Below are 14,503 nucleotides of genomic sequence, written 5' to 3'. Positions count from 1 at the left end.
ACTAGAACTGAACTAGAACTGAACTAGAACTGAACTAGAACTGAACTAGAACTGAACTAGAACTGAACTAGAACTGAACTAGAACTGAACTAGAACTGAACTAGAACTGAAAACTAGAACTAAACTAGAACTGAACTAGAACTGAACTAGAACTGAACTAGAACTGAACTAGAACTGAACTAGAACTGAACTAGAACTGAACTAGAACTGAACTCGAACTGAACTAGAAACTGAACTAGAACTGAACTAGAAAGAAAAACTGAACTAGAACTGAACTAGAACTGAACTAGAACTGAACTAGAACTGAACTAGAACTGAACTAGAAGAACTAGAACTGAACTAGAACTGAACTAGAACTGAACTAGAACTGAACTAGAACTGAACTAGAACTGAACTAGAACTGAACTAGAAACTGAACTAGAATGAACTAGAACTGAACTAGAACTGAACTAACTGAACTAGAACTGAACTAGAACTGAACTAGAACTGAACTAGAACTGAACACTAGAACTGAACTAGAACTGAACTAGAACTGAACTAGAACTGAACTAGAACTAAACTAGAAACTGAACTAGAACTGAACTAGAACTGAACTAGAACTGAACTAGAACTGAACTAGAACTGAACTAGAACTGAACTAGAACTGAACTAGAACTGAACTAGAACTGAACTAGAACTGAACTAGAACTGAACTAGAACTGAACTAGAAACTGAACTAGAACTGAACTAGAACTGAACTAGAACTGAACTAGAACTGAACTAGAACTGAACTAGAACTGAACTAGAACTGAACTAGAACTGAACTAGAACTGAACTAGAACTGAACTAGAACTGAACTAGAACTGAACTAGAACTGAACTAGAACTGAACTAGAACTGAACTAGAACTGAACTAGAACTGAACTAGAACTGAACTAGAACTGAACTAGAACTGAACTAGAACTGAACTAGAACTGACTAGAACTGAACTAGACTGAACTAGAACTGAACTAGAACTGAACTAGAACTGAACTAGAACTGAACTAGAAACTGAACTAGAACTGAACTAGAACTGAACTAGAACTGAACTAGAACTGAACTAGAACTGAACTAGAACTGAACTAGAACTGAACTAGAACTGAAACTAGAACTGATCTAGAACGGAAATATGTATATACGGAGAAGAAGTAAGTAAAAAGATACTGATTATTCTAACCTCCTATTTGTATTAGTGTTGTATTGACGTGTTTTTTCTGTTTATATGTATCTTTTTTTTCGGAAATATATTGCATGCCTTTGTGTAGATGTACAAATATGCAAAAGTAACTGAAAAATTTATAAATGTTTTCAGTAACATTGAGAGCTGCTGCCAATTTCATATCAACGTTTTGTTTTGTTAATTTCTCAATACTTGGGCTAAAAACAAAAAATACCTAGAGTAGAAAAATAAAAAATTACAAAACAGACAAAAAATGGAAAAAGTTCCATACCAAACATGATTGTAAAAAGAAATGTTATTTATGTTTGCCAACCATAGTTTGTTAAGCAGGCTCTTCTGACTCACGCTGTTTCTCTTTAACAACAATTTACAACTGTATGGCAGGAGTGTATGTGTAGAGTTGTAAACAAAGTTAAATTTATGCTTACATTACATTACAACACGTATATACATTTTGTTTTGCTGCTGAGCTCTCTTTTTTATTTTCTTACTTTGGGAATTAATGGCTGTTGCCGCTTTTTTTGTTGTAGTTTTATTTTGGTTTCAATTTGTTATTATTGTTACTTTTTTGTATTATTGCTGCCACTGCTGCATATAACTCTTTATGGGTATGTGTCGCAGTAGTCGTGCAATGGTTAGTCATTACTTTAACTAGTGCCTTACTTTTTATTTATTTTTTTCTTTCTGCTACATTTACATATGCCAGTAATACTAGAAGGTTCTGGGGAAATGGGGAAGGTTTGCTAAAGGTTTGTTTTAATTGTAATTTTTATTTTAAAATATAATATAAATTGATGAAATATAAACCTTGTTAGATAATCTTTTAAATAAATTGTATGTTTTATTTCATAAAAGTTTTAACTTGTTTCAAAGAATTTATTTGCACTCAAATTTTGGGCTTACCTTCTCACTTTTATTTAATTACCACTATCTTTGTACCTGTATCGGTGTTTACCTTTGTGACAATATGTGTGCGTGTGTCTTAAAAACATTAACTGTTAAAATTTCTCAGTTGTTCTTTTTTCTCTGCCTTTATTATTACCATTATAAAACCCCATTGAGCATGTTAATTGTTGCATATTTCATTTATACCTTTACATTTTCCACTTTCTCTTTTGCGTTTTTTTTGCACTACTTTTACTGTTGTTAGTGTTGCTTCCATATAGCAACAGTAATAAAAGAACACAAAAAATCGTTCATTCCAGTTACATTTCATTTCGGTTTAAACATATTCATCTCAAGTTTAATTAAGCTTAAGGCAAAGTGTAAAAGATTATGTAATAAAGGGGGAAAATTCGGCCGTTTAAGTTTTTAAGGCCGAGAAAAAGTGAACAACCTTAAAAGTGAATGAAAATGTTAACTACTTTATAATTAAGTTTGGTTCGAGAACAATATTTTTTGATGTTTGATAAGGACTTTACGAAACAGTAATAATTTTGCCAAATGCCTTAAATTTGTCAATGTGAACTACATATCTTCGTTTTTTTTGCCAATATTTTTTTCCGTATTGAATCATTTAGTTCAGAAATTAAATATTAATTACAATTTTTTTTAATTAAATAACACTCATACGCCTCCATTTCTATTAATGGCAAAGATGGAATAAAATAAGGAAATTTACAGAGGAAAATAACAAATAATAAAAAATCTTAAAAAAAATCAATTAAAACTTAAAGTACAAAGTACAGGTGCCTGCCTGTATTGATTAGTATTGGGTTCGATACCCAGCAGAATGTCTGGTAAAGGAGTGTAGCCGATATTGGCATAGATGTATTTCTTCGGATCTAATAAAACATACATACTCATTTCAATCTAATTTAATAATAAAGTAGAATATATCTATTCATGTTTGAATAAATAGTTTATTAGCTTCATTGTAACTGATTTTAAGCCAATTATATTTATTATTACCAAAGTACTTAAATATCTCACATTCACTTCCTCCCTTAGACTGTAATGTATTCACTTTATTTTAAAATATTTTTCAAATAAAATCTCAACAATGATTATTATATTTTATTTACTTATACATGTATGTGTACAGCTAGATGTCATTGCCTGACAACTACAAACAGCATTTCTATTACATAACATATATGTCACTCTTAAGATGAAGTAAGTATATCATATAAATTACCTTCATATTCATTTATACATTTATAAAATCGTATTTCATGTTTAAGTAAGTGTATGCGTGTTTTTTTATATTATTTAAATTGTAATATGAATGACAAGTTATGAGTTTTTATTATTTATTATTTAAAATTTTTTTCTTTTGACATGGATAGCATATCTCTGTTTTGACTTCCGATTGTTTTGTATTTTATGTGACATGAGTATGTGAGTTTTCGTTTGACTACATCACAAAAAAATATTTTATAAATCCAATACTTCTGTTATATATTTGTGATTTTTTTGAATAAATACATATTTATTTTATGTAGTTATTTATTTGTAATAAAGAAAATAATAAAACACAAATAGGAATACAATGACAAGACTAACGGGAAATAGTGAAGAGCAAAACAGTTTTAATACTGGAGACGTAGTTATGTAAGTTCTAGTTCTAAATAGTTCAGCTTTAGTTCTATTCTCGTTCAAGTTCAGATGCAGTTCAGTTCTAGTTCAGCTCTAGTTCTAGTTCAGTTCTAGTTCAGTTCTAGTACTAGTTCAGTTCTAGTACTAGTTCAGTACTAGGTCAGTTCTAGTTCCGTTCTAGTTCAGTTCTAGTTCAGTTCTAGTTCAGTTCTAGTTCATGTTCTAGTCAGTTCTAGTTCAGTTTCTAGTTCAGTTCTAGTTCAGTTCTAGTTCAGTTCTAGTTCAGTTCTAGTTCGTTCTAGTTCAGTTCTAGTTCAGTTCTAGTTCAGTTCTAGTTCAGTTCTAGTTCAGTTCTGGTTCAGTATAGTTCAGTTCTAGTTCAGTTCTAGTTCAGTTCTAGTTCAGTTCTAGTTCAGTTCCAGTTCAGTTCTAGTCAGTTCAGTTCAGTTCTAGTTCAGTTCTAGTTCAGTTCTAGTTCAGTTCTAGTTCAGTTCTAGTTCAGTTCTAGTTCAGTTCTAGTTCAGTTCTAGTTCAGTTCTAGTTCAGTTCTAGTTCAGTTCTAGTTCAGTTCTAGTTCAGTTCTAGTTCAGTTCTAGTTCAGTTCTAGTTCAGTTCTAGTTCAGTTCTAGTTCAGTTCTAGTTCAGTTCTAGTTCAGTTTAGTTCAGTTCTAGTTCAGTTCTAGTTCAGTTCTAGTTCAGTTCTAGTTCAGTTCTAGTTCAGTTCTAGTTCAGTTCTAGTTCAGTTTAGTTCAGTTCTAGTTCAGTTCTAGTTCAGTTCTAGTTCAGTTCTAGTTCAGTTCTAGTCAGTTCTAGTTCAGTTCTAGTTCAGTTCTAGTTCAGTTCTAGTTCAGTTCTAGTTCAGTTCTAGTTCAGTTCTAGTTCAGTTCTAGTTCAGTTCTAGTTCAGTTCTAGTTCAGTTCTAGTTCGTTTAGTTCAGTTCTAGTTCAGTTCTAGTTCAGTTTAGTTCAGTTTCTAGTTCAGTTCTAGTTCAGTTCTAGTTCAGTTCTAGTTCAGTTCTAGTTCAGTTCTAGTTCAGTTCTAGTTCAGTTCTAGTTCAGTTCTAGTTCAGTTCTAGTTCAGTTCTGGTTCAGTTCTAGTTCAGTTCTAGTTCAGTTTCTAGTTCAGTTCTAGTTCAGTTCTAGTTCAGTTCCAGTTCAGTTCTAGTTCAGTTCTAGTTCAGTTCTAGTTCAGTTCTAGTTCAGTTCTAGTTCAGTTCTAGTTCAGTTCTAGTTCAGTCTAGTTCAGTTCTAGTTCAGTTCTAGTTCAGTTCTAGTTCAGTTCTAGTTCAGTTCTAGTTCAGTTCTAGTTCAGTTCTAGTTCAGTTCTAGTTCAGTTCTAGTTCAGTTCTAGTTCAGTTTCTAGTTCAGTTCTAGTTCAGTTCTAGTTCAGTTCTAGTTCAGTTCTAGTTCAGTTCTAGTTCAGTTCTAGTTCAGTTCTAGTTCAGTTCTAGTTCAGTTCTAGTTCAGTTCTAGTTCAGTTCTAGTTCAGTTCTAGTTCAGTTCTAGTTCAGTTCTAGTTCAGTTCTAGTTCAGTACTAGTTCAGTTCTAGTTCAGTTCTAGTTCAGTTCAGTTCTAGTTCAGTTCTAGTTCAGTTCTAGTTCAGTTCTAGTTCAGTTCAGTTCTAGTTTCTAGTTCAGTTCTAGTTCAGTTCTAGTTCAGTTCTAGTTCAGTTCCAGTTCAGTTAGTTCTAGTTCAGTTCTAGTTCAGTTCTAGTTCAGTTCTAGTTCAGTTCTAGTTCAGTAGTTCAGTTCTAGTTCAGTTCTAGTTCAGTTCTAGTTCAGTTCTAGTTCAGTTCTAGTTCAGTTCTAGTTCAGTTCTAGTTCAGTTCTAGTTCAGTTCTAGTTCAGTTCTAGTTCAGTTCTAGTTCAGTTCTAGTTCAGTTCTAGTTCAGTTCCAGTTCAGTTCAGTTCTAGTTCAGTTCTAGTTCAGTTCTAGTTCAGTTCTAGTTCAGTTCTAGTTCAGTTCTAGTTCAGTTCTAGTTCAGTTCTAGTTCAGTTCTAGTTCAGTTCTAGTTCAGTTCTAGTTCAGTTCTAGTTCAGTTCTAGTTCAGTTCTAGTTCAGTTCTAGTTCAGTTCTAGTTCAGTTCTAGTTCAGTCTAGTTCAGTTCTAGTTCAGTTCTAGTTCAGTTCTAGTTCAGTTCTAGTTCAGTTCTAGTTCAGTTCTAGTTCAGTTCTAGTTCAGTTCTAGTTCAGTTCTAGTTCAGTTCTAGTTCAGTTCTAGTTCAGTTCTAGTTCAGTTCTAGTTCAGTTCTAGTTCAGTTCTAGTTCAGTTCTAGTTCAGTTCTAGTTCAGTTCTAGTTCAGTTCTAGTTCAGTTCTAGTTCAGTTCTAGTTCAGTTCTAGTTCAGTTCTAGTTCAGTTCTAGTTCAGTTCTAGTTCAGTTCTAGTTCAGTTCTAGTTCAGTTCTAGTTCAGTTCTAGTTCAGTTCTAGTTCAGTTCTAGTTCAGTTCTAGTTCAGTTCTAGTTCAGTTCTAGTTCAGTTCTAGTTCAGTTCTAGTTCAGTTCTAGTTCAGTTCTAGTTCAGTTCTAGTTCAGTTCTAGTTCAGTTCTAGTTCAGTTCTAGTTCAGTTCTAGTTCAGTTCTAGTTCAGTTCTAATTCAGGTTTAGTTCAGTTCTAGATTAGTTTTAACATAGAATTTCTTCCTAAACAATAGCTTCAAAGTTATAAAGAAAATAATATTGAAAAAAATCGTAACACTCATACGCCACCTGTTGCTATTCGTAAATAATAAATAAAACTCATACGTTACCCTGTATAAAAAGTAAAGAAAGTGTTGGATTTATAACTAGCTTCCATTCAAATGTCAAATAAACTTTAGTTGTTTTGTCCTTCACTGTACAATAAAACACACACATTCATTCACTCTCCTTGAAACCAGCACATACATTTACGCATTTGTATTAAAGAAAAACTTATCATTATTTATAATAAATAAAATCTATATAAATATAAGAATATACAACATTAGATGGATGATATTATCTACAAAACGATTTTCTATTGGCATTATTACTTTTGTTATTGCTGTTGATTTTGAGCTTTTGCCACGCTCTTTACTCTACTCTTTGCATATATGAGTGTAACAGTTTCACTCATGTGTATGTGTGTGTCTATATCAGTATGTCAGTAAGTGTGTTGTGTTTTTTTCACTTTTGTGATGGTAAATATTAAAATGATATGCATGGTAAAACATTGTTATAAATATGGGTGTGTTTGCATGTATTAACTTAAAGTGTGTGAGATTTTGCCTTCATGTATATTGTTTTCTTTTTATAGATGAATGAAATCTCTTTCAAATAAGTGTGTGTACACTTGTGTGTTTTTTTGTATACAAATTTACAGCTTATTGTAGTATTTGTAGGAGGTATTAGAACTACAACACAAAAAAAATAACATTAAGTTGGAAAAAAAACAACCATACGAGTGGCATAATAAATGCTTGTAAATTTATCAATTTAGAAAATCTGTTGAATATCGACGATTTGTATTTATAGCTGCAGATATTCTGTTTTCTTTCGCATACATTTTATAACACCCAAATGTAGTCATTATTAATGTTTATTGAAAAAAGCTGAACGATAACAATTTATATTCGATATTGGGGTGTGTCTGTAGTTGTTTATTTAAAGGAAAAATGTAGTTAAAAACTAATTTAAAGATATTTATCAGAGTAGATTTAATTTTAGTGTTGGAGTAAATGAATTAATGTTTAGAAAATTTTTTGTTAAAAACACATTAAAAACATTTTTATAGGAAAATTTAAGTAAAATTTGTACAAAAATTTTATATAAAATAAAATGATAGAATTTATTTAAGTAAAAAAATAGTTAAAAAATTTGGAAAAATATATATTTATAAAAAAATTAAGAAAAATACTCACTCTAGTTTGGGTGACGATACGTAGTAATGACCTTTTTATATAGGTGGCGTATGAGTGATATTAATTATTAAAAAGAACTACTAATAATAATAGAGCGGGGCCTAAACATTTGGAAAATAAATCCAATAGCATGCCTAATTCAATACAAGTCTCACTGAGCATCACATTAAAAACAACGATTATTTTCTAAATGTCTTTTAAAACTTTCATTTATCTAATAAATAACAATATTTTTGAATATATAGAATATACTTTTCCAATCCTGCCTTTTAACTCATTTTGTTGTCAACCACAACAAACGTAAGTGTCATTCACACACTTTACTTTTGTTATGTTTCTGTTTAAAGGGGTTGTACCTTTAAAATTTCTGGTTTTAATTCTTTTCGCTGCAACTACTCATAAACACAATACTGCAATACTAACGTTAAAATGTTTGCCTTTCATTCTTTTCTTGTGTTACCAAACAATGATTCATTATGGCATTGGTCATAATTCTCTCGTTAAATGTCCACAGCAGCAGCAGTGTCATATAAAATGGTCCAGTGTTTTTGCACTTTAGTAAAAGAGCAGAAAACACTGTTTTATTTATGCTTTAGCAATGCTTTGAACAGGAAAGAGAGTGAGTCTGTATGCAAGTATGTATGTGTTTGTGTGCAAGAGACCGTATGAATTATTCGACCACTACATGTAATAAAATACACACATACTTGTAGTTTATGGGAAATACTGCATGCTGCTGCATTTCAAAAAATCTGCAGTAATTATATATTATTACACGTTTTATAATAATTTAAAATATTTATTAGAAAAACGAAAATAAGAAATTTAATATTGCTACAGATATGTGATTTCGATGTAAGTATTTTAAACGTTTATTCAAATTATATGAATGTACTTAAACAGTTTCCTTACCCAACAATTTGTTCAGTTCTAGTTCAGTTCTAGTTCAGTTCTAGTTCAGTTCTAGTTCAGTTCTAGTTCAGTTCTAGTTCAGTTCTAGTTCAGTTCTAGTTCAGTTCTAGTTCAGTTCTAGTTCAGTTCTAGTTCAGTTCTAGTTCAGTTCTAGTTCAGTTCTAGTTCTGTTCTAGTTCAGTCCTAGTTCAGTTCTAGTTCAGTTCTAGTTCAGTTCTAGTTCAGTTCTAGTTCAGTTCTAGTTCAGTTCTAGTTCAGTTCTAGTTCAATTCTAGTTAAGTTCAAGTTCAGTTCTAGTTTAGTTCTAATTCAGTTCTAGTTCTATTTCAGATCCAGTTTAGTTCTAATTCAGTTCAAGTTCAGTTCTTGTTCCGTTCTAGTTGAATTCTAGGTGAGTTCTAATTTCCCGAAATTATCTCCTTGTTACACGTCTTTGGTATCAACAATTCTCAACCCTCGTTTTTGATTAATCCCATGTATACACAAACAACAATTATTGTTACTGTTAAAGGAAGGATTTCACAAGGTCTTCTCACTCCTAAAGTGCTTGTAACAAAGATATTTAAATGCTTAAATACACATTCCATGAAACCAACATCAATAAACACATGACAGGGTGTAAATGCGATTAAAAAAAAATCTACCCAATTCAAAGCTGACATAATACAAATAAAATAAAACATTGAATACACAAACGCAAATAATTGAATTCATACAAGTGCACACATGCTTATGAATACACAAATAAACGGGCAGGACAAATGCATTAAGGAAATAATACCGAACAAGCTTAAACATGTATTTGTTTGCATTTCAGGGATAAATCAAATGCACTACACAGAGAAAGGATGTTGTTGGTGAGCCTTGGCATCAGAATCAACAACAACATCACCACCATTGATATTATTTTAATCGTTATCGTCATCTCCTGCATCATCATTATCAATAGGCTTCGTCATTGTAATCATTGTCATCATGGAAATTGTATAATATAAAGTTTTATTATATTTGTATGAATTTATATAGGAGTATGTGTCTGTATGTATTAAAAAAAGAATTTTATGCAGATGACTGTGACAATGTTTGATGATTTATTACGCATGATTGACATTTATATTGTATACAAAACATGTTTTAATAGGCTTCTCATAAAAGGAATCCTAAAAGTATACACTGTGATATGCACAGCAATCTACAGATATGAAAACACTGTACAAACATACGCACATCAACACACAGGCTCTCTAAACTCATACTCCCGGGATGTATGAGTGAGAGGTTTTTATACAAATACAATATTATTTATATATTTGTATGCATAACAGTTTCTCATACATACAAAAATTCTCCATATATGATGAATTTTTATCATAAAAATGTATTTTTTATTACCATCCAGTATGGGAGCACTTCGAAAGAAAAAATAAATGATTTATTGGAAAAAATATTTCAGACAAAAAAAAAAAAAAAGAAATATTATGTTGTATTTAATTGAATATAATGTACAACATTAAATATAATACATGTGTATATTATGGGAAAGAATTTGTTTTAATACTAACTATTGGCAACAAAAAAGAAGGACACACTTGACTGCTGTCAATCAAAATCGTATGGTGAAACGAAAAAGCAAAAGCGTAAGCAAATCGTTTAATAATTTCATGTCATAAATGTTTTTACGATTTTGATAAATATGTATATATTTCTTTTCTAGTTGGTTCTGTTCCAGTTCTGCTCTAGTTCTGTTATAGTTCTGCTCTAGTTCTGTTCTAGTTCTGTTCTAGTTCTGTTCTAGTTCTGTTCTAGTTCTGTTCTAGTTTCTGTTCTAGTTCTGTTCTAGTTCTGTTCTAGTTCTGTTCTAGTTCTGTTCTAGTTCTGTTCTAGTTCTGTTCTAGTTCTGTTCTAGTTCTGTTCTAGTTCTGTTCTAGTTCTGTTCTAGTTCTGTTCTAGTTCTGTTCTAGTTCTGTTCTAGTTCTGTTCTAGTTCTGTTCTAGTTCTGTTCTAGTTCTGTTCTAGTTCTGTTCTAGTTCTGTTCTAGTTCTGTTCTAGTTCTGTTCTAGTTCTGTTCTAGTTCTGTTCTAGTTCTGTTCTAGTTCTGTTCTAGTTCTGTTCTAGTTCTGTTCTAGTTCTGTTCTAGTTCTGTTCTAGTTCTGTTCTAGTTCTTTCTAGTTCTGTTCTAGTTCTGTTCTAGTTCTGTTCTAGTTCTGTTCTAGTTCTGTTCTAGTTCTTTTTCTTTGTTTTTCTTTCTTTTTTCTTTTTTTCTTTCTGTTTTTTTGTTTTTCTAGTTCTGTTCTAGTTGTTCTAGTTCTGTTCTAGTTCTGTTCTAGTTCTGTTCTAGTTCTGTTCTAGTTCTGTTCTAGTTCTGTTCTAGTTCTGTTCTAGTTCTGTTCTAGTTCTGTTCTAGTTCTGTTCTAGTTCTGTCTAGTTCTGTTCTAGTTCTGTTCTAGTTCTGTTCTAGTTCTGTTCTAGTTCTGTTCTAGTTCTGTTCTAGTTCTGTTCTAGTTCTGTTCTAGTTCTGTTCTAGTTCTGTTCTAGTTCTGTTCTAGTTCTGTTCTAGTTCTGTTCTAGTTCTGTTCTAGTTCTGTTCTAGTTCTTCTGTTCTAGTTCTGTTCTAGTTCTGTTCTAGTTCTGTTCTAGTTCTGTTCTAGTTCTGTTCTAGTTCTGTTCTAGTTCTGGTTCTAGTTCTGTTCTAGTTCTGTTCTAGTTCTGTTCTAGTTCTGTTCTAGTTCTGTTCTAGTTCTGTTCTAGTCTGTTCTAGTTCTGTTCTAGTTCTGTTCTAGTTAGTAGTATGTTTGAAGGGATTCCAGGCCACTTTTTAATGACAGACATTGCAACCAAAATGTTCGAAGGTTCGATCGCTGTTTGGTTCGATGCAACCAGTTAATGAGTTCGATGAAGTTCGTTTGATTGTTGCTTTAGCCACATACAACAACTTTATATTTATTGTGAAATCAAAATAAAGTAGCCCGACGGTTCAAGGAGGTAGTTCCAACCTAGTGACCGACGGTTCAAGGAGATAGTTCCAACGTAGTGACGTTGCATATAATGGTTAATTGTTAGACCCGAACGAGTAAGTTTCCCTTTTAAAATCTTGTTTTACCACTGGCGGCTAGGCTGGTAACCAGACGGATAGAAGATAGGAGGGGTGGTAGGAATAGGGATAATATAGAAAGGTGAAGGATTTAGGATGATCGAGATGGGGAAAAAGAGAGTTAGGATGGAAGGTTGAAAGAAAGAGAAAGATAGATAGAAGATCCGAACAATATAGTTTACTTACGGTTTAGAGTTAGGTGGCAGACCCGTTTAGGGTTGCCACTTGTTCAAGAAGAATTGGCTTTATGACTAGTTATTCCAACATGGGCTTAGAAGATAATGACTTTTAAAGTTAAAGGTAAAAAAGTTACATGTTTCCACACACTAGGTTACTGGGGGGACACTAAAGTAACGATTGACTAGTCTATACATTTCAAAGGGTACATTAATGACTAATGACCCAAATATATACTTTTACTAATGTATATCCACTATAGTGGTTTGACTTTAGTAAAAATTATAATCTTTTACGTGTGTACTGACTCCTGGACGAACTGCTGGATTCATTCCAACCAAAATCGTTTGGTTGGTTGTTTGTTCGATCGACTCAAAAATTGTTATTTTTATAAAAAATTAATCGAACATGTATGAATAATTCCATATATGACCAGAGAGGGAATAGTGATGATAAGCAGAAAAATATCAGACATAGTCGACCTTATTATATCCTAACCCATTTTCATATATTAGCATTAATATCAAACTGTAACATAACTCCATTTTACATACATTTGAATACAATTAATACATTATAAACAAATATTTAGGAATTGGATAGGTGAATTTACGTTCGTATAGAACTTATTTATGTTGAGTTTTATTGGGATTTTAATATGATGATCGTCTGCTTATTAAAGATGATCATTTTTATAATGTTTATTTCTTGTTTGATTTTTTAAAGTGCGAATGCGTATTTTTATTTACATTATTCTCTTCTTTTGTTTATATTAGAGTTTACATTTGTTAGCATGTGTCATATACTATATGCTAAGATTGTCGTTTATATGTATGTTGATATATTTGAGAGTTTCTATCATGTTTGTGCATGATTTCTACATTTAAAGAAAGTTAATATGGAGGCGTGAATTAAGTTCATTACTATCTTCAGTTACGTTAGTGCATATTTATATCTTAAATGAACTGATTCAATTAAAAAATTATCAAGTGTATGTTTATAGTTACTTCAATTCAAATATTAGAGAAATAAATAATATTTCAATATATGAATCCAAAGGAGTTAACATAAAAAAGTAGATTATTGACTTGTCATATATTTAAAACAAAATATTTTAACGTATTATATTCAGTATACTTCACTACTTTCCCAAGAACGGATCAATTGTTCTAAACATACTTTTTAATTAATTAAAAATTTAAACATTTAAATTTTGTTAATTATACTATATTTGAAATAAACAATTAAAAATATAAATAAATTAAATAAAAAAATGCCTGAAATAAGTCATGAATCCACTCCAGGCAGTGCTGCTGCCGAACAATCAACATTTAATGGTTTTATTAAAAGGGAGAAGAGCGCGTTTAAAAACAGAATTATCACATTATCATACAATATCAATAATGAACAATGTCTCATACCAGAAATATTGTTGAAAAAAGCTGGCAGAGAATTTATGGAGGAAGTCTATAAATTTTTAAAACTTAATATTGGCTTAAAGTTCAACGTTGAACTCCATGCTCTTTACGCCAAGCCCAACTTAGATGATTTAGAAAACACCCCATTAGATGTGAAAAGTTTTCAAACAAAAATGAAAGAAATGTTCGACATCAGCGAATTTGAAGTAAAATTTACCAACAATATTGGAAGCATTTTACAAAAAATGGAAGAGTTTCAGGAAAGAGACAGTGGTTGGACTTTAGTACAATTAATAAAAGTTGTTCTAAATATAAATAAGTATCAACCACTGAAGGGTTCATCCTATATATCACTACCCAAAAAATTGTTAATGAAGAACGCATGCGTAAATGTCAAAAATAATGATGAATTTTGTTTCAAATGGGCCGTGATTTCAGCCATAGTTAATTTGGAAACAAAGGCAAATCGTACATCAAATTATAAAGTGAATATTTTGTCGAAAAATATTAACTTAAAGGGCTATTGCTTAAATTTCAATGGGTTGAGCTTCCCATTAAAAATAAAGGATATAACCATTTTTGAAGAAAATAACCCATGTATAAGTATAAATGTATTTGGATATGATGAAGCAAAAAATATTGTTGTTGGGCCATACTATAAAACAAAATGCAAAAAGCCTAATCATATTAATCTTTTATTTCTTCAAAAAAGTATTGGGGATAATACCATGTGTCATTATGTATGGATTAAATCTATTTCAAGGTATGTATAATATAAAAAAAAAAAACATATCCTTTTGACTATTTGTATTTTACTAATTTTACAGATTGATTAGAAACCAACAAACGAAAAGAAAAGAGAAGGTATTTGTATGTGATGATTGCTTACAACATTTTCATCTGATAGAAAAATTGGTAGCACACCAGAAGAATTGCGGTCAAAAAGTATCTTATGTTCCGGAAAAAGATAAGTCTACTTTAGAATTTCAAAACTATTGTAATTCCATGGATGTACCGTTTGTAGTATATGCTGATTCTGAATGTATATTTGAAAATATTCAAACATGCATTCCGAACATGGATTCATCATCGACAACATTAGTTGATAAACATATTCCATATGCATTTTCATACTACATTAAGTGTGCTTTTGATAATAGTTTAAGTAAATTACGTAGTTTTAAGGGATTTAACTCAGCAAAATTATTTATAGAGAATTTAGTATCAGATGCTAAATTTTTAAATGATAATTATTTAAAAAATATTATACCAATGGCACCCTTGACCGAAG

General features: G+C 31.1%; 1 protein-coding gene across 1 annotated transcript in view; it reads right to left on the bottom strand.

The window, feature by feature from the left end:
- LOC119609608 overlaps positions 1-12,296 on the bottom strand; it is a 153,864-nt gene extending 141,568 nt beyond the window's left edge. The window contains 1 exon segment of the mRNA XM_037964451.1: positions 12,293-12,296. Coding sequence (XP_037820379.1) covers positions 12,293-12,296 — 4 coding nt within the window.
- Between the last annotated feature and the right edge of the window lie 2,207 nt (positions 12,297-14,503).

This window comes from Lucilia sericata, unplaced genomic scaffold, assembly GCF_015586225.1.
Source record: "Lucilia sericata isolate MDLA Ls3-8-SP2 unplaced genomic scaffold, ASM1558622v1 Contig001015F_arrow, whole genome shotgun sequence".
NCBI classification, from domain to species: domain Eukaryota; kingdom Metazoa; phylum Arthropoda; class Insecta; order Diptera; family Calliphoridae; genus Lucilia; species Lucilia sericata.
The sequence above is the reverse complement of the archived record's forward strand: the minus strand, read 5'-3'. Positions and strand labels throughout refer to the sequence as shown.